Genomic DNA, 22,705 nt, shown 5'->3' with positions numbered 1-22,705 from the left:
ATACAGTTGGCAAGACACTCCCTCAGCTTCTCTGAGGACTTTTTGTGGTTTCAATGCACCTATATTAAGAGTGGTCTGCTTTTCATCTCAGCTGGAAAAGATACATTTGCAGTGCAGCTCAATGGGCAGCACTTAGGAAGGACATAACCCTGAACGGCATTATTGGAACGAATTGCTGCCTTCACTCCCTCTTTCCAAAGGGATTTCAAAAACATCAGTTTGAGACTATCTCACATGGTTGCCTTCTACAGTGTTAGAACATTTTCCAAAACACCCTACAACTCTGCCTGTGTCAAATCAAAGCTCTCTCACCCCAGTCACTGGCACAAATTTGCTGAATTACAACCATCTGGAGTCTAACGAAATGGACAGAAGAGCTGCAACATTGTGGGACATACCTGAACAATGCCCAGGGTAGCAGATGTGACAGGATCAGAGAAGTCACCACCTGGGGGAGACACACTGAGCAGGAAGAGATAGGGAAAGGTTATCAGAGTTGCTTTCACAGTTCAAACTGAAGTACTGAACTGACTGACTGTACAGATCAGTGCAGAGAAACCAGAAAAGTCAACATGATTTCAAGTAAATAATAGATTGCAATATGTTTGCAGAAAGTGCTTGATGCATACCCACAGGGGTAAGCATATAGCAAGCATACCATAAAATAGCTACATCAGTGACTGACTGACAGTATTAAGGTATAATTTCAGTCTCATTAGCTCTAGGAAGTAACTCCAGCTTGGATCATCAAACTTGTCTCAATTGGAACAGATTCAGCAAGAGTGCTGATAGAACATGATGAATACACAGTGCAGTGATTTTACAGGAAACAATATCTCAATCTGAAATTATTTTTATATTAACCTATACAGTAACTACTTCATTTGTACTTGACACTACAATACATGCCTTCCCAGAGATTAAAAAAAAATAAAAATCTTCAAATCTTAAAAGCAGAAAGCCCTCATGTATGTATATATGTATGTTGTGAACAGCAGAACTAAGCAGAGCAAAAAAATCAGCTCTGGGTGTTTTTACAGATGCCAGAGGCCCCCTGTAAACACAGGGAATCCACTTTGCCCACGGTATGATACACAAACCAGTATCACCTAGGAGAATGCCTGCAGACATCATGCTTTTCACAGCACATCACAGCCTGAGATATGCTGCTTCATGGAATTCTATTCTATTTGAGCATGGGAGTCATGATTCATTATGCCTCCAAGTGCACACTGCTGCTCCAACTGCCCCTTCTTTTCTGCTCTGAGCATGGTTTGACATACTTTTCAGAGAGTTCTAATGACATTCTACTCTGAGCCACTTGATCTGATTGCTGTGCCTGTGATTCCACACCACACAGTCACCCATCCACATCAGATCTTTCTACCCCCACGCACAATTTAACAGCAGTTCTGGGTGAACAGAGACTAAGTATCTACCTACTCATTCCCAAATTTTTACGTTCTGTAGCAGCACAGAGCAACGAGACCTTTTTATCTGGAAAAAGGTAACATGTCATCAAAAACAGCAAGGAAGAACTGCAGCCAGTGCAGAGGCAAAGCAATGCAGCACTCACGCTCCAACAATGCTGACACTGCCTTCCCTCTCAGGATTTCCCAGACACTTCACTCTCCCAGCTCGCTCATAGAAAGAGGCCAGACGGGCACTGAGGTAGGCTGGATAACCGCTGTCTGCAAACACCAACACACAGATTCAGACAAAGGCTCAGACTCTGAAGGGCTGCATTTGCAAGACTAGACTGAGGAAAGGCTACTCACCAGCTGGCATTTCAGCCAGTCGCCCTGAGATTTCCCTGAGGGCCTCAGCCCATCGGGAAGTAGAGTCTGCCATCATACTGACATGGTAGCCCATATCCCGGAAATACTCAGACAGGGTGATTCCTGTAACAAAGACAACAGCATGCTGCGGATACAGTTCAGAAAGGAATTCTATGCTTATGGGTTGTCAGAAGGATGCAAATAAACCAAATCATTTGAGTTTCCATTTCGATGGAAACAGACAATGGAAATTACTGTTTCTTCTTGCTTATATCCCCGCTGTCTTTTCTTTTTTGCTGTTGCTGTTTATTTCTTCTCAATTTCCTCATTTTTGTTTATGAGCCACTCAGACTCATCCTACATTCACGTGTATTTCTTTGAAGAGACACTGCAATGTCACTGATGCTACTCTTTCCCTCACTGAAACCATGAAGAAAGACTCTTCTTACTGTAAAATGTCTCCTTCCCTTTCAAACCATCAGAATACAAGAGTGAGAAAAGGTCATGTTTTATCTGAATTATCTGACATCTGCTCATAAGAAAGAACTTTAAATAAAGCCTTTAAAAAGCTGCAAAGGAAAGATTAGTCTGCCAACTCAGAGAATACTATTCCTGTCCATTAAGTAGCTGTACTTGTCACCAAAAAGCTAGTCAAAACCTAAAGCTTACAGAATTAACACATGCAGAAAACCTACACAACTCCTGGGACAGTTTAAGTTCACCTTATAAACAAATTTTACTCAATATTCAGAAATGGCAATTATATGCAAGCAAGTCAGATTCAATTCAGATACTAAGATGTGGTACAGGCAAGATCTGAAAGGGTTTACTCCTGAAACTAGACAGTATTCTCCATATGGCCATCTCAGGAACTGAAAATATTAGAGCACAATGGCCTACTTTATACACACAACTTTCTCTATCCTCTCATAAATCTTACCAGTATAGATGGAGGCTTCTCTGGCAGCCACGGGCATGTTGGAAGTATTTGCTACCAGAGCTGTTCTCTTCATGATGCTTTCTACCTTGCCATCAACTTCCATTGTTAACTAAAATGCAAGAAAAGGAAAAACACTCAAACTGTAACAGTAGCAAGTTTTTTTTGTTAAATTTTTCACTGCTTGTTTTTTGTTTTTTTTTACTGTTTTACTTGCCTTGTATCAGGATACTCTCCTCACAGCTATTCTACTAAGAGCAGAGATGAGATTCAAAATTTTAGGGTATGTTGGTTTGTCTTTCAGACTGCATATAGTTTAACTTGTTAATGTACATGCTTCAGCCTCACCTCAACTTCTGCAACTGCCAAATCCCTGCTGATCCCAATCAAATAAGTAATGCCAAACCCATTGCACAAGGAAGCATGTTGTCCTCTCTCAGATTTCCAGGCTGAAAGAACTAAAAATTCTTAGCCTCCTGTCCTAGTCCATTAGGTATCAGAGAGCTTTTTTCCCCTCCATCTGCAAGAAGCCAAGTTAGTATTTGACAACTGGACATAAAACCACATTTTTAACTTCAGTGAAGCCTTACAAGCACCTGAATAACAGAATGTACACCCTGACATTTGTGTGGAATTCCACTTATGAATACCCTGGGATCTACCTTCTTCAAGGCCACCTCAGCTTGACTTTGCCACCTATCAACACACCTAAGCCTTTTACTCCTTATTTCTGACAGTGAAGTTTCCATCTGACAGTTCTTACTATCTGACCCCAGCACAACAACTTCACTAAAACATAGTAACAGGTACAAGCATTGGTAAACCTGTTACTTGGTTTTTGTTGTTTTTTGTTAGTTTTTTTTTTTAACAAGCTATTTTCTACTTCATTCAAATGGTATTCCAAAGCTTAACATGTCAAACTAATATCTGGTAACTGTATCACCACCCTGCAACTTGTAAAGGGATGCTGCATATCTTGCATGGTCAAGTTAGAGACATGACCAGTGACACATAAGATGCTTACAGCTGTGCTAAATTCTTCTCTGACATTCATTCTGGCTTTATTTTAAACAACTTAGAAGATACACCAAAAATTAGCCCAGATGTTTACTAAGGGGCCACTGAAATAATTCTTGAACAACCCAAAAGGGACTTTTGCCTGAGCTTCAAGGGATCCAAGAGGATCTTTTCAAGTCACTCTACCAACATGATATTTTACTCAGTTACAATACCAGTATGATAGCAACTCTTCCCAGGAAGGTTTACTCTCCACAAAATCTCCATACTAACCTCAGGAAAATCTCTCAGTACTTCAGACATTTCATTTCCTCGTTCTCCACAGCCTACGTAAATGATGACATCACTGTTGGAGTACTTTGAAAGAGACTGTGAGATCACAGTCTTTCCACAACCAAATGCCCCAGGAATTGCTGTTGTACCTCCTTGTACGCACCTGAGTAAAGAAAAAGGACTATGATTTGCAAGGAACTAAAAAACAGCTCTTTCCCATCTTAGAATATATTTTCCACTAGAACTCCCTCACCAAAAGCAGAATGACAGGAGTCACATTCAATGTTCTGAGTGAGACACAGCGGTATTTCACTAAATTAAAATATCAACTGATTAAACCATCCTTTTCTTCTCCTGTCCTTGAAGTATATGACTTATGCTGATATGACAGCATGACTTTTGGGCTTGAAACACAGCAGTTTTCACAGCTGGAAGCAGCAATGGAATGCAAATGCTAAGAAAAGAACAACTGTACTTAGCTGTGCATTACAGAATAAGCAGCACAATATTTTACGACCAAAAAACTGAATGCAGTGCCTTAGAAGTTAGCTGCTTAAATGAGCAGTTTGTGTTACAGTTAAGTGCAACAGTTAGTTCCTAAGTGGCAACCTCAAAATCATTGTAAACTACACATCCTCAAGACCATGGAAAGATATCCTACTCATGCATTCAAATGAAGATACCAAGCTTGAGAGTTCTAGTCTTTCTGTAGATGTGACATAGTTATGCTAAGTTTATGCATGTCCAGTCTTTTCTAAATAAATGCACTAGAACAGTTTTGTTAAACGTTCTTTTTACACCAGTGGGTTCACCTGCCAAATAAAGATGAGAAGTTCAGCTAAATATTTTTTAAGATTATGCTGTGACACATGGTGAAAGCTTACCCTTAAAAAAATCTAAGGCTCTAAGGTCTCCTGCCTCTGCTTTCCCCTAAGAGAGAGATTTCTTACACAGTAGAAAATAAAAGGAAGTACTTACGGGAAGAGGGCATCCAGGACTCGCTGGCCAGTTAATAAAGGATGATTGGCTGGTAACTTCTCAGTAACAGGACGGACTTGACGTACAGGCCACACCTGCACCATAGTGAACTTCTCCTTCACACCTTCAAACTCCAGCTCTAACACAACATCCTAACAGAGAGCACCAGACACATGAAGTAAGCAAACAGCTGCATGCTGGACCAGAACACAGATTCTCATCTCAACTACTCTGCACAGCCTTTGGTAACACCATGGAGCTCAACATGCATTTATCACCTCCTGAGGGAAGGTTCTTTCCCGTATTTACAAGGCCACTTGGAGAAAACAGTGCAAGATACAGCATACATTAAAAATACGCTTTTGAAAAGCAACTGAATTTCACATATTCATAAGATACTGTAGATCCCCACAGAGGTCATCAAACACGGCACAGTGAAATACCATTGGGAAGCCATATACATAGAAAGTAGCTGCACAAAATAATAATGCAACCCCTGCAGGCAGGGTAGCAGAAGTGATCATTAACTCAGACACCTTGTTACATGAAACTTTACCTGGCCTCATGTAGAACAGAAAGAGTACATCAGCCTTATAAAGAGACATGGAATATACCAGCAACTGCTGTTCAGGAGACTTACTGAAGTGTCATAGTTTCCTGGAGGAGCAATGTATGTAACTGTACCCCTGTTCCGTGGGGGCAGCATGATTTTGTGTTTAATCAGGGAGTTTTCATTCACCACACCATAAATATCTCCACCAGTGATATGGCTGCCAACCTAAAATCAGAACAGGTCTGTTAGTCATAACTTTTAAAAAAGAACCTTGACAAACTTTAAAATACACTACAGCTATTAAGTCTAGCACTGTGATTAACCCTTTTAAAAATTCCTTGTTACAGCACAGTAGCTCATTTACATAACTCATTACTCCAACAGCATTGCTAGCAACACTAGCTGTGCTCAAATGCCTTTCAAGGCTCAGACAGGAGCAATTACTGACAGACAAAAGGAATTTTCCTCGTTTCTTTTCCACCTCTCAACCTCATGTGCTAAAACCAGAAAGCATACACTAGCCTGCAGAGTTGGAGGAAAGATGATGCAAAGCACTAAAGCCACATTTTCCAGCTCTAAGACTACCTTCACCATTTGGGTGCTGCAGTCGTTCTTTCTGCTCAGGTAACACCTGTTCCTGCTAATGCTTGCTGTAATTCCACAAGTTTCTCTATGGTTTGGTAAATATAATAAAACTCTGTAAATGTCTCACATGCAGCAGCAATGCACCGTAAAAGTCATATCAAGTAAGTTTTGGTGATCCCCATCCAGTCTCACACATCTACTACCACCTACTAGAACTCCTTTTTGCAAACTTCAATAAATGCAGCATTAACCACAGGTCCCAGCAGTCACAGCCTTAGCACACTGCTCCAGGCCTAAACTCTGGGGGTAGAGGAGCAAGAGGGAAACACAGGATTGTCAGAACCTACCCGCAGATTTTTGGAAGGTGTGAAGTCCCATTTGACATCTCGGCTCAAAGCTGACACATTGACACCTCTAGGGATATAGATACTTTTGGTCAGAGTGCTAATGTCCAAGAGAGGTCTCTGAATACCATCAAAAATAGCCCCCATAATGCCAGGCCCCAGTTCCACTGATAGGGGCTTCCCAGTACGGAGCACAGGATCTCCTACAGAGACACCAGCTAGAGATTTGCTGAGGAAAAGTTTGTCCAGAACAAGGGAAATAAACCAGGCAGAAGTCACCAGGCTCACACATCATACTCTCAAACCCCTTTTCTGACTTTAAGGTAATACTATTCCTATGTTACACATCAGCCATTTGAGAAGCATGTAGGCTTTATACTAAATTCTGAATTTGCTCAAACAGAAAAGTTCACCATCCATCAGGGAAGCAAAGTAGTGACACATAGTCTGCTTTATGATCGTTTGTTCAAGTCAACTGTTGATGGCAACTAATGTCAACTAATATGGATGAGTTCACTGGAATGCCAAGCAGTGGGATGACAAAACATCAGACATTTCTTACATCTTCAAACCTAGAAAACAGATTAGGCTGTTTAAGTCAGGTAATGTTATGGAATATGGAAACTTTCACTTCAGAATTTGTTTGGAGAACATAACTGTTTGGATCTTGAGCCTTGCACAGCTTTTTTCAACAGCAGCCCAATTTTAAAAGGAGTTTGTCTAAGACCGGCACTATTGCCCTCCCGTTTTGTATCAAGTTGTCGCGTCTATGCACTACCTAAGCTTCAAAGATGCACAATGGACTTTCCTCTGCAAAAGGGCCAGCACCTTGGCAGAAGGGCCTGCTAGAATAAAACAGAAACCTCCAAAACTTATACAAAACTCAAGAGATTAAATACAAGTTGACTTCAGAGAGGCCTATGACTGAGTTTCTACTCAAAAGGAAATTAAAAGTAAACTATACTCAAACTTATTCCATGTACTGATGGAAAGCTACGTGATACTACAACAATGATGCCATCTAAAATGATGAATTATTAGGTAGAGACAGGACCTAGTCAGCAGTTTACCAGCAAGCTCCTCAGAACCAAGGTTTAGGAGCCAGCACAGCCTATTTTCTAGGCTCTACAGATATACACAGCTCCCTTGGGAGGGGGAAAGAGGCCTGGCTTCAAGTCTCATGACTTCTTTTCTGACATTCTCTCATATATATGTAATAAAAAACATATTTTCAATTGCCTAGATTTCAGAGTAAATACTGGACCAAGATGCTGTAAGCCCACTGCAAGAGAAAAAGTGTAATCTATTATGCTTGGCAATATACTCTGGCCACAAGAAGGCATCCTGCCCACTTTGCATTTCTTATTTAAGCATTATACAAGCACAGGTATCAACAGCAATGAAAAAGATGCACAAATATTGCTCAGTTTTGCCATTTATGGTTGACACTTGCCAATTGCCCTAACAAAGAGACATTAAAATGCACTTGAATTCTAAGGTACACTTCAATTTCCAGTTAAAAAAAAAGTCTCCTCACTACACAGCTGCACAAGAGGAGATTCACCTCAAACCCATCAAAATTTACAAAATACATGCAGAACAGATGTCCTGCCAGAACCCAAAGTATCCAGGGCTTATTTCCATCCCCTTTACCCTCATCACCAGTACCCTGAGCTGTGTGATCTGGAGGCACAGAGGGAACAGAGAAAAGGATACATGTTTCTTCATACACCTGGACAGTTGCCAGATCACCTTCCAGCCGGATAATTTCCCCCACCAGCTCACTGTGTCCTACTCGTACCAGCTCGTACATGGCAGCACCAGCCATGTTGCAGGCTGTGACCACTGCAAAAGATGGGCACATAGGTGAGTTATTTTCCCTGCAGCTCAGGAAATCTACTCATCACAAGCCAGTAAGAACTGCACAGTAAACCTGGTATTCACCCATATCAGACACACACTCTTGACTTCACAGAAGGATGTCACTACCCCTGCTATTTCTAGTTTAAAAGTCAAAAGAATAAGTTTTCCTACAGTTTTCACTCAGTTCTTTATCCAGAATAAGAGGACACTATGAGAATGTAGTAATTCACAGGACAATTCAGGCCATAATTTCTCTTATCTATCTTGACAGATTGCAAACGTTGAGGGCGTGAGATGCTGTGAACTTTGACAAACAAGTTCTGTAGGCATTTCTCCCTTGCAGTGAGCTGGGCCACATTCTCATCTGATTAAATTAAAAGAAAATGGCAAAACTTGCCTGATGCTTGGTAGTTATATAAACCTGTGGTTGGGGACCAGCATTTTCAAGTCACTTAAACTTCTGTTTACCTTGGTAGCATCTAGATGCTGACATAAACATGGACAGATTAAGCCAAGGCACCTGCTACATATCCTTGCATCTAAAGTGATGCCTAGAAAGCTTTTAAGAAAACATTGGTTTTTCCTTGATTTTGTAGTAAATGACATCTACCTTAGGGCACTTAAATTAACTTTCAACAGATTAATACTGTTGTGCAGCATGTTTTGGGCCTGAAACTTCCCGCTGCTTTGAGTTCGATTTCAGCAGGTCATACATGGAGTCCTGGCTGCTTTAGAACAAAATTTATCATGTATTGTATATTATGATAACAGTAATGCACACAGGATTCACATAGTTACACAAAAATACATTTTCCACTTCTTGGGAAAGAAAGCTGTGTCAGTTTAAAATTGTTTCTAAGTACCACTTCTGCAGTTACAGAATTTCCAGTTAAAAAACTTGTGCCTATTAAAGGAGAAAATTTCTTATTCATCAAACATGATGCATTAACAAAAATATTTGCTAATCTTCTGTTCTCACATTCCCAATCTTTCCATCACAGAAGACTCTGAAGAGAAGAGAATGCAGGAGGGAGCAGAAAAGCCAATGGAATCTGCATGTATTCAAAAGCTGCTGCTATCAGAGCCTAAAGTATTTCAGCTGATAAAGATGAAGCAAGAGTTCTCCTTCTCCCAGTAGCGCTATCACCACATTCTATCACCTTCTCTGACTCTTGTGGCTCCTTGCTGAGCTCCCCCAGCACACGGTGCAGTAAACAGAACAGCTTGACACTGACAGGGACTGAGTACCTCAGAAAGCACAGGGGATATCACTTTTAGTGAGAACGGACTATGTATTTCATACCCTTTTAGAGAAGCTTAGCATACTGGGCCCTGCAGATCTCCAAACAAGGGGCTTTATCTCATACAGAAAGCTTACCTTTTGTTATTATTGTTTTTGTTCAACTGCCTACTTCTGCTCATTACTTTTTTTAAAAGGTTAATTAATAGTAACACCTTGTGAGCAGTTTTTTTAATAGCTTATCAGCCTGTAAATCAGAAATCCTTCTTTAAGTCCCCACCCCAAAAAAGATGAAAAGCACCACCTAGAGCTATTTTATACTCCTCTGCTTTCAACTGAAGATTTACAAGATCCTAGATAAAACAAAATTTATTACTTCCTTTACAAAATAATACCTACCAGGTCCTGAGACTCCATAAACGTAGCCAACAAAAGCCTCTCTGTCCTCATCACGGATTTTGGGGAGTTTTGAGAAGTCCATTTTACCTGTTCAACTGAACAATAGAAAAAAAATAAGAGTCAGTCCTGAAGAACACGCAAATGTACTAAGTTCATTCTCTTCCCACTGCTCTCTTCTTATTTCCAGTTAAAAAGAATTCTGACCTCATAGCCTGAACCGCTATGATTTTAAAGCTGTAAAAAGTGAAAAAGTAACTCATTTCAACAAACAAAAGATCTGAGATTGCTTGTTGCAGAAACACAGGGGTAGAATATCACTCTGTAATATGGTCCACAGAATGCTACTGAATGAAAAAGATGCAGTGCTACAATTCCCTAACAGAGCTGCACTGCTTTTAAGCTTGGTAATAGGATATTTAAACAACAGAAAATCTCTTGTATTCCACATTTCTTTACCTTCCTTCAAAATATGGAGTTTTCCATGATTCCGAGTGAGCAAGAGAATGTTCTGGGTCTACTGCCACCAGTCTCTAAAATGCAATACTACAAATATTAATTGTGCAAATTCAATTTGTGCTATGTTAAGGTGCCGAATCACAGCATTTAGAAGAAGAAACACAGATTTTCAGAAACATCAGCACACAAACATGTGAGCCCTTTCTATGTGTTTCATAGCCACATTTACGCAGTCCTTGCTTTCAGTGAAACCCACAGAGCATTACAGAAGAATTGTGCTGCATAATGGCCAAAACCCCCAACTTGCAACAGGCTGGCATCTCTTGCCAGTAACTGTTTAGCAAATCTGAACAACTGGCACTGGAAATTTTATCAGTAGACTTCCCCCATCCATGTTTGTCCTATGGCTGACAGTTGGGCTGTCCCTCTTCCGTACGGATCAGAGGATTCAGAGGATTTAATGGTTTTGGTTTGTGAGCCCTTATCATGCTGTGTGTTACCTTGGAAACTGATGGGTGTTAGAGAACTGTAAGGCCACACTCTTCCCATTTCTCCTGTACAGACACAGCTAGGACACAGCCCTGGTGAAAGGTGCACTATGGCAGCCCAAGTACAGAGTGCTCCTGTGCTAATCAACAGCAAGGCTCCTCTTGGAGGAGGAGGTTTGGTGACGTGAACTGGGAAGCATCTGTTGACACTCACACTCAGTCTTTGAGAGAAGCCTAATCTAACCCAGCAGCTTCCACAAGGCAGCAAATACAAAGGCATATTCAGGCTTAAAAACCTGCCCTGTGTACAATAAGCAAGGCAACAATTTACACTGCCACCCTTTCCTTCCAATCAAAGGATACATTTTTGCCTATTCTTGGAGAGCAGTAGCTGACATGGGCTATTCTTGAAATCCTACAACTACTTTCCAGCTTTTTAATATGAGTACTCTGCCCCTTGGCCTCTTTACTGATCTATAAGTTTTAAATTGGTGGCACTGCTCCTTAAGAAAAAGATCTCCCACAGTTTTGAACCCCCGTTCATCCTGAAGGAATAGCTTCTTCCAGGCTCCATGTCTCTGTGCACTGCACTGTCTATCATGGCTGCCACGGATTTATTCCACAGCAGCCACAACAGTTGATCATGGCTCAATCTCCACCAGCTTGGAGCAGACCTGCTAAAGGGTCTTGAGCCCAAAGGCTAAGCCAGATGTAAATTAAATCCCTCTACCCCCATAGCCATAGGTTATCTTTCATACTGCCTGGTGTTTAGACATAGGAGACAATTTTAATGTCACTGCTTTTTTCTCAAAGGCCTCCTCTGAAAAATGGCAGAGGGGAGGTCCTCGCAAAGCAATCTGCAGTTCCTGAGCAGCTGGTATGAGCTGGTTCTGATCTGACTAACACAACTATCTCATCTTTATTTTTTGCTTTTAATAATTGAAACATTGCAAAACTCAATCAAACACAATTGCTGTTCATACAGAAAGCAGCAGCTGTTCTTATAAATCCAAATTAAACATTTACTTCAATATACCATACAGAACAACATCCAGTGTCCTACTACCAACATCATCTCTAAAAGCACGGTAGAGAGTTAAATCGCATTCTCATAACTGAATTAGTGACACAGCTTGGCAATTAGGCAACATCCCATATGAAAGAGTCAAATAAAAGGCAAGGAAAAGCAGGAACACTGGGCCAGTTTCAATTTAAATTAACTTTTCTTCAAAATCAAAACCTGCTTGACTGTTTATCTTTTAGGGAGGCAAGTAAGAACCTCAGAACAGCCATTCTGCAGTTAAATGGCAACATCCTGACAGCCAGCACCTGCCTCTCTTGTTCCTGTGGCTGCTCTGCTCCCTCTGTCTTTCTACAGCCTCCTTTCCAAATTACTGGCCAAGCCAAGTAAAAGAGCAGGGGATTCCTCCAATAGACCACCTAGCAACACACTAATAAACCCTGTCTTTACCATGATCTCTAGCATCTGCACCAACAGCTTTTAAACACATACTTATTAACTATTCCGAGAATAAAAGACGTGAATTCTTTCTAACTTTTGTTTCACCTCCGCTATACTCCAAAGTACAGTCTACACAAAGCCACTGCCCACCCAGCCAGGCTGACCTCTTTTTAAGGGGCTACACATTTCTTAACAATGAATACAAACAAGGAAAAAAAAAAAGCTGTTACTTATCCCTGCATCATTTTCTTGTGCTTGTGTACTAGCACTATGGATTTTCAATTTATATGGAAAAGTCCTTAAGGGCCAAAATGCTGTGTTACCTTCCTACCCAGTTAGATGTTTTCACTGTCAGTACTCAAAGAAAATTAAATTCCCTAAAGCATGTAAGTACCCCAGAAGCCATGGTAGCTGACCATTTTAGAAATCTACAGAGCTCCTGAGGCCTTTGAAAAGCCTCTTGCCAGCACAGGATATTAGGCACTATATGCAATTCCCTCCTACAGAAGTCTACTAGCACACATACATAGGATACTAGCTTAATTTGAATTCCCTTATGAGTAAAGATGCATCTTGTATCCTTTACAATTTACATCTTCCTTATCTAAAACAGTTCACCAATTGATTTCAAAAATGCTCTTAAACTCTAGCAGTCATATTCTGATTAATAGTGCCAGAAATTGAAGTATTACTTGCAGCAGAACCTTCTCTGACTAAAAAAGGTGATTTATTACACTGATTTTAAAGTCCTAATTAAACAAGAGCCCATAACCTGAGCTTTCTATCTTGGTTTCTCTCCAGCACAGTAATCTGGTTACACAGTAGCCCCAAAAAGGTAACTGCCCTGCTCTCAATGTTGGAGAAACCCCTTTTCCTTCACTGGTCCAGGGTTTTGCATCTAACATTTGATCAGACGCAGAATTTATAGGATGAACTGCCTTAACACAAAGATATTTTCAAAAATTCAGACTCCAGTGAGATTTTTAGAAGGAGCCTTTTTGCAGCAAGGAAGAAAATCTACGACAATTTTATCACATAAACACAGATCCTTACCTTATTTTGCAGAATAAAGGAGTACCAAAACCCACAGGCCCAATTAAAAAGCCAGAATTCAGCAGTGAAGCATCACCACTTGCAAAATAATCGTCCTTCTAGTGCCCCTACACAGAGGGATGAGAAAGCCTGCTGCAGAGGGGAAAGAAATTTCTGACACACAGCAGAGGCACAACCACCTGACTTGATGAGTCATCAGTCTCTCCCTCTCTCTCCCACCAGCACCGAGGAATGCCGCAATAGCAATTCCAGCCACCTCGAGCCCAGCTGAACTCCCATCTGTGCCCTCCCTACTGCACAGGACCGAGCAGAAGAAATTTAAAGACTTCGGTGTTTGCATTAAGGGCCTCCTACAAAGCCGGGAATTCCAATATCCCGAGTGGTGCATACAACTACACAAAAATCCTTGAAAGAAGTGCATGTTTTTTGCTGGAATCAGTTCACCTGCCAGCCCTCCAGTGTAATACAGCCATGTCAGTGTGTGCTGTGCTCTGGAAGAGCTTAACAGAGCAACTGTTTAACAACAGTCTGCACAGGGAGGTGCTGAACACACTGCAATACTAATTCCTTGAGCATGTTGAACAGTACTGATTGCCTCCAGGAGTCAGAAGCCCTTTCCCTGGCCAGCAGAAGCACTAACACAATTGCACAACATCCAGCATCTCAACAAAGCAGAGAGCTGTGCCACCCTGAGTGACAGCTGCTGTTCAGAACATGAGCATCTGTGTGATCCCTCCCCAAGAACCTGCACGAAGCTGAAGAGTTCCCTGCAGTCCTCACAACTTCTCAAGCCAATCTTCGCAACTTCTAGGGTTACCAACACTTCAAATGGACACAAAAGCTTAGACACTAACCACAGCTGTAGTGAACAGCACAGTATCAGTAATTTGGTTACAGCAGTAAGTCACCAGTAACAGGAATCATTCTGCTGGAAAAATTTTGAACTTCAAGGTCACAGATTTTAGTACATCTGAAACAGACTGATGTGTTTTGATTTCCAAGGGTAGAAAAACAGAGTCAAAAGATAAGCCCTTACATTTGATATCCAGAGAACCTTAATAGGCATAAACAGTAAAATGTAGCGAAAGAGTCTTCCAAAGAAAATAATACCTCCTCTTCTTAGTAAAAAACCTATCCATTATAGGATAGTAAAGATTACCACTCACACTGGACTATCAGCTTAGTGTCACATTGGAGTGATGCTTCAGACTCAACACAGCCAATATTTACCATGATCACCTGAGCAGACTCTGACACAGTGCATAAATCCCGGTGTCAGCTGCATGAAAATCTGTTGCAAGAGCCTCAAATAACAGGACAGTCACTGCCACAGATTTCCTGTAACTAGGACAGTTTAAACTTCCCCTTCTAATAGATGATATTTTTAAGAGGAAGTATTAAAAAAATATAGTGCCTGAATTACTAGACAAATGCAAAAGTTTGGCAGTATTTTCATATCTAGAACTTGGGATATTGTCTCACAAAAAAAAACAAAACAAAACCACACCCAGAGCTCTAACACAGGTCACTGGGAAAGGAAGCCCAATAGTATTCTCAGGAAAGAAACCTGCTCCTTCACAGTATGCAGAATTATGATTTTACTATAAGACAGCAGGGAAAATTACTCCATATTTCTCAGTCACTAAACAACCGAATTGCTGAGGTTGGAAGGCACCTCCGGCAATTATCTACTTCCAACACCCTGCTCCACACAAACTGATGGTCACATCCAAATGTGTTTTGATTACCTCCAAGGATGAAGACACCGCAATTCTCTGGACAATTTGTTCCAGTGTTCAGACACCCTTGCAGTAAAAGTGATCTCCTATGTCTAAAGGGAATTCCCTCTATTTTAGTTTGTGCCCATTGTGTCATGTTACTCCAGCAGGCACCACCAGAGAAGAGTCTGGCTCCATCTTCTTTGCTCCCTCGCATCAGGTGTTTATATACTTTACAGTAAGATTCTCAGAGCCTTCCCTTCCTGAGGCTACATAATCCCAGCTCTCTTGTCTGCTTTTCCTACCTCCAATTGCTTAACAGTCTTTGTGGCCCTTTTCTGGATGCACACCATTCATCCATGTCTTTCTTCTACTGGAGAACCCAGAACCAGACACAGCACACGAGTTGTGGTTTCCATCAAGTTTAACCAAGGTGAAAAACCACCTCCCTAAACCTGTTGGCAAGATTCTTACACACACAGCCCAGGATACTGCAGGCTGCCTTTGCCACAAGGGCACATTGCCAGCTGGTGTTCAGCTTGGGGATGCCCACTTCTTTACAGCACTTAATCAGTCCTCAGCCTGCAGCAGGGTACGTGGTTATTCTGCCTCAGGTGCAGGACTTGGCACTTCCTTTTGTCAAACTTCATGGGATTCCTGTCAGCCAATTACTCCAGTGTGTCCAGGTCCCTCTGTATGGCAGCAGAACCCTCTGCTATATCAAACACCTTCCAACTGTGTCATCTGCACTCTCATGAAACCAGGCAGAAGTCATATCCTGTGCTCAAAACAACCATGTGGCTCAGTCTTCTCATGACACAGACATTGTGAATCAAACAGCACCAACCTTCCGTCTGAGCTAGAAAGATTATTTCTTAAAGTCAACAATACGGACATTTTTCCATTTAGTTATTCATACAATTTCAGTTGTCACAGGGCACTTACTTTTTTTTTTAGGCCACCTCTGCTCTAGATAAATCCAGAACCTGCTTAAATGATGCTCAGCTACACACTGTGGACCCATCTGCAACGTTACAAGATCATTTATCTTGCACATAACTTGCTCCTTGGTTTCCTATAAGCCCCTTCCTCTCACATGAGGCTTGCTTTTCTCAGCACACATACACGTAAAGCCACGTGTATTCAAGGAAAGAGACAGGAAAGAGAATTATGTTGCCACTGCCATTGCAGCACACAATGGCTACAAAGTGAGACCATGTGACACTGAATTCGTGAAGTCCACCATATGTTCCAACTGGCCTCTTCCTAAAAACAGATGGAGACTTAGCTGTGGGAATGCCAATACATACAAGTGTATACTTCAAATAACCGTGCCTTGCATACAAGCTAAAGACACAACAATATATTTATATTTGATACTTACATACAACATATTCCTAAAGTAAGCATGTGAAGTCCATCCATGCAAGATGTACCATTGCAAGTTGTTACTCAAACACCCAAGCTTTTATTCAGCAGCTTGGGAAATTGCTTCAGTTAGCCCAGAACAATACTAGAACAAAGCTGTTTGAATATGACCAAGAAATCAGCAGCAAAAGTAAAGCCAGACAGAAAGACTGGAAATGTGTTAATTGCATAACTGCTTTGACCCATTGAAGATCTGATCAGCTCAGTAGATAAGTGACCTCCAAACATCAAAATGCAGCTATCATGCTATATCTAGAATTGATAAAGTTCCTAGCTAAATCCATTAAAATACTGCTGTTACTACAGAAAACCACATTGTCCACGTGAAAAAATGTTCATCAACTGACTCTTACGCTAGTTTTCTATAACAGGGTTTTCTATACCAATTCTTTCCTCTCAGCTGCGCCTTCTCCAGAGGACGAAATTGATGAGTCTCTCCTTAGTTCTTACTTGCTACACTGCTTCATAATTTTATTACTGTGAAAAATTTGACATTCCTGTCAGCCTGCTATACAGTCTGCCCTTTGGCTTGATAGACTTTCATACAGAAGAAAGATCTAATGCAACAGAAATCCAAACCATAATACAGAACACTAATACAAAAACTGATTTCTGTGCTTAATAGCGACCTTCTTTTCTTATCCTGATCCTGTCATCTAGCTGCTAGGGCTGAAAAGTTCTGCAGCCATCTGCTCAGTGCAATGCTCAGTCATTTCCTCAAGATGAACAGTTTTCATTAACCTCACTAACATTACTGCCAAACTAAAATCTACCCTAGCTTTTATTAAGTAAAAGTCACTCGATTCTCAGGTGTATTTGGCACTGTTACTTGAAATATTTTTTGTTGTTCTAACCTTTAAGATGACAAGCACTAAAATGAAATGAAAACATAGCTGTAAGAGACTATAACAGCAAACTGTACTACAGTTCAGCAGAGTCACTTCTGAAGAACTGAAGATCTTACCTCAACAGACAAAAGGGGTGCAATTTGACAAAACAACTGTTGCTAGATTTTTAAGTCAGGCTCAGTTTCACATACAGAATCATACAAGTTGTTCGGGCTTATTAAAACACACTGTCTCCTCTTTAAGTCTCTCTACAGCCTAACCCCTTCTCCCAGGTGGAATGGCTAAAATACTGAGCATGAATTTGGAAGAAACATTTCATCATTACACGTAAGTTTCAGATCACCTTTAACAGTGGTAAATTATGGAATCTCCAGTTTATTATGCAAGGTATTTGACAGCTAGTTTGAAGAGCCGAACCAGGACTGAGTCTGCATGAAAGTCCTTGAGAAAGATCCAGCATCCCTAGCAGATAGAAGTACTCTTTCATAGCACCTTTTGTATAATAAAACACATGGTTGGAATCACAGCACACCTACTGGCACTGGATTCCAGTAAAAGGAAATTAGGTTGAGGCTGACTTTTCCTGTAATGAAAAACTGCATCTTTATGTTTTAAAGCAAGTTAAGCTACATTTAGAAATTTTATGTTCAGTTACCTGAATTATTTACAGCCTCTTTAGAACAGCCAGAGGCCTTCCAATATATTAAATTTCAACACTGTTTAAACCACATATCGTGGTGGTTGTCTGAATATCTACCAGCTCAGGCAAATTTATCTCATGATAACAAAGGATCTATAGCAATTGACATAAAAGAATTGCCTATTTAGACATCTTTACCAACATATTCTGCAGTTAGTCTAAAATACCATCTTATGTTTTTTTCCGAAGAGCTGCTTTTTAAGGTCTTACTTTCACAGAGGGAAATAAAGTAATGATACAGCGTAGCAGGAACAAGGACCAAATGGTTGTACCACTAACCAAAGTTCTTGGAAGATGCAGTTTCTCTGCTCAGATATTAACAAACCGTCAAGTAATTCTTCAGACTCTCACACAAAATTTGCATACCTGAAAGCTTTTGTTCAGCTATAATAAGTTATTCCCATAAAGGCACAGCTGTTTCTCTATGAAGTCCATGGCTTTTCCCATATCCTTTCTATACCTCCTCACACCAAACCATCCCAACCACAAAAGGAATGGTCCTCATGCTTAGGGCACAGAACACAGACCAGCATCACAGACATCCAAACCACCTCTGTTTTACATGAACTGCAGCAAGCCACTTAGTAAGCAAGCATAGCTTACAGCAGCCTAAAGATGGGACACGGCATCTGCACAGCACACCTTCTAGCATTTCTCAGGGGATGCTGTCTGGCAAAAACACACTTGGGCAGACTGGTCACCTGAAACTCACCAGAGCACCAACATTTCAACTTGGCTATGAGAATCCTTACAAGGCTGGAGCACTTTTTAATTAATTAGGAAGGACAAAGATAAGGCTTTTAAACCACAGAGACCCTCTAGAATACCACTTCTCTCAAGTATTTGTATCTGCAATGGGTCTATTTTCAGCAGGCTTTTTAGTTCATTTACCTGTTCAGCACAGTGAGTGGCTGCTAACTGGGGCAACCTGGCATACTAGTTTGGGTCCTTGTTGATTACGTTTGATACATAACAAAATGATACATCCCCATAAGATTTTGATACATCCCCAAAAAGTTGTAAACTATTAGAGGGGGCACGGTCACACAATTTATTTCTGAGCAGAGTGAGCAGTGACATTGAATTTTACCATTACACAAGCTCAGGGGAGTAGTCATGCTGATGAAGCAAGCAAATAAATTCAGCAGCTAAAACTGGCCTTTACCTGACATTTAGTTAAGTGGTAGTAAAGTAGTTTTTAGACTAGTTAAGTAGTCTGTTAGACTTTCAGAATTTATCCATATATATCTTACTGGTTTTCAAAGCAAGTGTATTGGTTCAGTAAAGCCAGGCCTTGGGAGGCAAAGGCTGATAGAACAGCTATGTAATATATCGCTGTCTAAAAACCTGGCAGCAAACGGTCAATGTTTTTAAGATAAAGGGGTGTTGAACTTGAGAGCTTGACAAATACTGGAGAAGTTAATGCTTGGATGAAATAAAGTAACCAAACAAAAAATATTTATGAGAGTACTTAATGCCATGAGAGATGACCAAACCCAAGAATTTGGTATAAGCTTAGCTGTCCACTCCCAAAGGGAAGAATGGAGTGAGCACATCAAAGACAAGCAACAAGCTTTTCATAACATAAAAGAAGGCACAACAATAACAAACAGAGGATCCAGTCTAAGCTGGTTTTGCACGTTGGAATTTAGGTGATTACTGACTTATTTTGTACAAGAAAAAAAGGCTGAAAAGTTTAAATTCATTCTGCTTCTTCTCCTAGAGGAGAACACCATTTCTGTCCGCCCGGCTGGAAGGCTAAAGAAGTCACATGTTTTAAGTTGTTGAGTAAGAATGAATGAGCATTATATTCCAGTTGACTACATGGTCTGTTTTCCTTGGTAAAATTCCAGCCTAAAAAAAAAATAAATTATGTGGATATCATTGTTCAACAATGCCTTAATATTTCCAAGTCTGAAATCCCCCACTTTCTAACCAATGAAACAAGTATGGAGAAAAGACTATATTTCAGGCAGTGCAGCATTGGTTTGATGCACAGTCTATGTTTTGTAAAGTTTTCTTAAAAAGATGGAGAAAAAAGGATTACTACTTGGTCATCAGTAGCATTCAACATTTTATGGTCAACATCGAAGTAATCAAAGGCCCCAACTGGGTTATCCTGTAATCCTTATACTCTTTCTAGAAGAATAATTAGGAACACAGCCATAGCTCACAAACATGCAATTTAAAACCACAGGGGAAACCCATCAGTAGGAACTTTCAGAGCTTGAGAGCCCAAAGACATAGTATTATGGCATCAAAACACAAGGGGCGTTTTGGCACGGTGCCTCTGAAATGATCTTCAGATCTGGTAACCTGCTGGTCTGTAGCACCTTTGGATGACAATGTGTAACACTAGCACCCATGCAAGTCTGGAAGACAAATACATGAAATCATAGGGAGAAAAAAATTTAGACAACAGAAGGACACTTAAGGCCCACAGACTTTATAAATCAGGGACAATAAGGCATAAAACCATTAATATATATTTATACCAAAATAAAAGCTAAATTTAAGCTAATGCTCTATAAAAATTAAGCAACACTAGCCATTCACAGCTCAAGCTTATTAGCACTACCTAGAGAAAATAATTTTTTATTTGGAAAATGACAAGGCAGCATTTACAGGAAACTGAGATCTTGTGTTACTATTGCAACACAAGACTACAAACCCCCTTTGAACAGTCAGCTGATGCCAGCAGCCATTTTCCATTGTTGCCTTAACTTCTTCTTCCCTGTTCTCTCAAGCTGATGTCCATGGTGATTTAGTATTTCTGAATGTCAGACTTTGCCACCTGATCACAAAATTAAGACTGATTTTTTCCCCACATAAAAGATGAAAACTTTCCCAGAGGACTTAGCATTACAGACTGACAAGCATAGCAAAAATAATTTGCAGTATTTTTGGTAATTCAAAGACCTGGAGATTTTGATCTCATTTCACATATTCTTACATAGAAAATAATAAAATATAGATACCATTAAATATGTATATTTGCTGGTCACTGAAAAGGCCTTTGAAAGTACCACACAGAGAAGCCAAACTTTCAGCTGCTGCAGATCTGCACAGTGCAGAAGTCAGCACAAATACAGCATAACTGAAGATCAGCCTCAGTTACTCAAACTTTCATTTGCAAATGCCAGTTTGTATTTGGCATATTCTTGCTAATAAATCAGTTCTAGCAGTCTGTCAGCAGGTTTTCCTACTTTTCCACCCCCTCTCCACTTCATCAAGCAGAATTAGCATTTGAAATACCATGCTAGATCAAATAGCCAGTGTACTTTGCTGAAGTATTGCATTACAATGAATAAAACTATTGCCAAATTGCTCTTATGCCCAGCAGGAGTGCAAATTCTCTGAGGGAAGACAGTAAAATCTTAGGAAAAAAGACTTTACTTTCTACCTAAGAAAGTAAATCACTTTGGGCAACTGAATTAAATGGATGGATCTTGACACATGTGCCACATACTCCAACGTCACAGCTACCTGTAACATGAATGCTATCATCCAGAATTCAGTCATGCAAGATTTCTTCCTTGAGTTTAAGTGAATGCCAAGTGTGAAGTTTGGAACACCTCGCCTAAGGCAGGATTTTGTCACTGGCTACAGGAATAGGAAGCACGTTTGATGTGCCACCAGGATATTCAACTCCAAAACACCAGGGGGGCTCTTCCGCCACGGGTGGGCTGCAGTGAGAAGCCCATAGTAACATTCCTCTTCCATAACCTTGCTGCTCGCTCTCTGCTGGGCTGCGGTCAAGGTACCGAAGGATTCAGATCCACCCACTCAAGATGATGGGATGACCCGGCACTAGAACCTTGCCGCTATCACCCCGTTCCTGTTCTGTAAGGAATTGTGGTATAACCCTAAAGCATCTCATTGGGCGTCTTCGCCGAGCGCTGCGCAGGTTTTTCATTGAGGGGCTGCTTTCCCACTGCGAAGCGGGACGGGGAAGCACATGGCCGCCTCCAGCGGGCTGTCCTGCCGGGACCGGCTCTGTGAAGGTCGGCTGCCCAGAGCCCCAGCGACACCCGCGCCGCAGAGCCGGGATCCGCGCTCCCCCTGGAGCGGCTCCACGGGGAGACCGCGTCCTTCCCGGGCAGGGTCCGAGCGGGGCGGGGACCAGCGGGAGCCGACCCCCCCTTCACCGCAGAGGAGGGCAACCCCCGGGCCCAGCTCGGGAAAGGCGGAGGCAACAGTGTAAGGCAGGGAGAGAGGGGGGCCGAGCGTCTCACCTGGGCCGGCCCGGCGCGCCCAAATCCACCCGAGTCCCTCCGGCGGCGGCAAAGGAGGCGCTGAATCAGCTGACGCCGGGCCCCGCGCGCATGCGCCGCACCTCACCGCACACCGGAAGCGCCTGGCGCGAGCCGTGCCCAACTGCGGGCAGAGCTTCGCCCGCCCGGCCCGGTCCGCTTCCGCCCAGGAGTGCACCGGGCGCAGTGGGGTGCGCTGATTGGTCTTTCTGCACCACGTGATAGCATCCCCGCCCCCGAGATGCGCGGGGCCTCCCCGTCCTACCCCGCCCCGCGGTGCGCGGCGCGTGCGCGGCGGGGGCGCGCGGGGCGGGCGGGTCATGGCGGGCGGG

General features: G+C 41.7%; 1 protein-coding gene across 1 annotated transcript in view; it reads right to left on the bottom strand.

The window, feature by feature from the left end:
- ATP6V1A (ATPase H+ transporting V1 subunit A) overlaps positions 1–22,418 on the bottom strand; it is a 30,389-nt gene extending 7,971 nt beyond the window's left edge. Inside the window, exons 1-11 of the mRNA XM_062515520.1 lie at positions 22,356–22,418; positions 9,968–10,062; positions 8,182–8,310; positions 6,469–6,683; positions 5,624–5,761; positions 4,984–5,135; positions 4,006–4,168; positions 2,719–2,827; positions 1,779–1,901; positions 1,577–1,691; positions 399–462 (exon numbers count right to left, since the gene is read on the bottom strand). Of these exons, the coding sequence (XP_062371504.1) occupies positions 399–462; positions 1,577–1,691; positions 1,779–1,901; positions 2,719–2,827; positions 4,006–4,168; positions 4,984–5,135; positions 5,624–5,761; positions 6,469–6,683; positions 8,182–8,310; positions 9,968–10,049 (1,290 nt within the window). The 5' untranslated portion in view covers positions 10,050–10,062; positions 22,356–22,418. The remainder of the gene's footprint in view (positions 1–398; positions 463–1,576; positions 1,692–1,778; positions 1,902–2,718; positions 2,828–4,005; positions 4,169–4,983; positions 5,136–5,623; positions 5,762–6,468; positions 6,684–8,181; positions 8,311–9,967; positions 10,063–22,355) is intronic.
- Between the last annotated feature and the right edge of the window lie 287 nt (positions 22,419–22,705).

Source organism: Cinclus cinclus, chromosome 2, assembly GCF_963662255.1.
Source record: "Cinclus cinclus chromosome 2, bCinCin1.1, whole genome shotgun sequence".
Lineage (NCBI taxonomy): Eukaryota > Metazoa > Chordata > Aves > Passeriformes > Cinclidae > Cinclus > Cinclus cinclus.
Note: the sequence above shows the minus strand (reverse complement) of the source record. Positions and strands in the feature narration are given on the sequence as shown.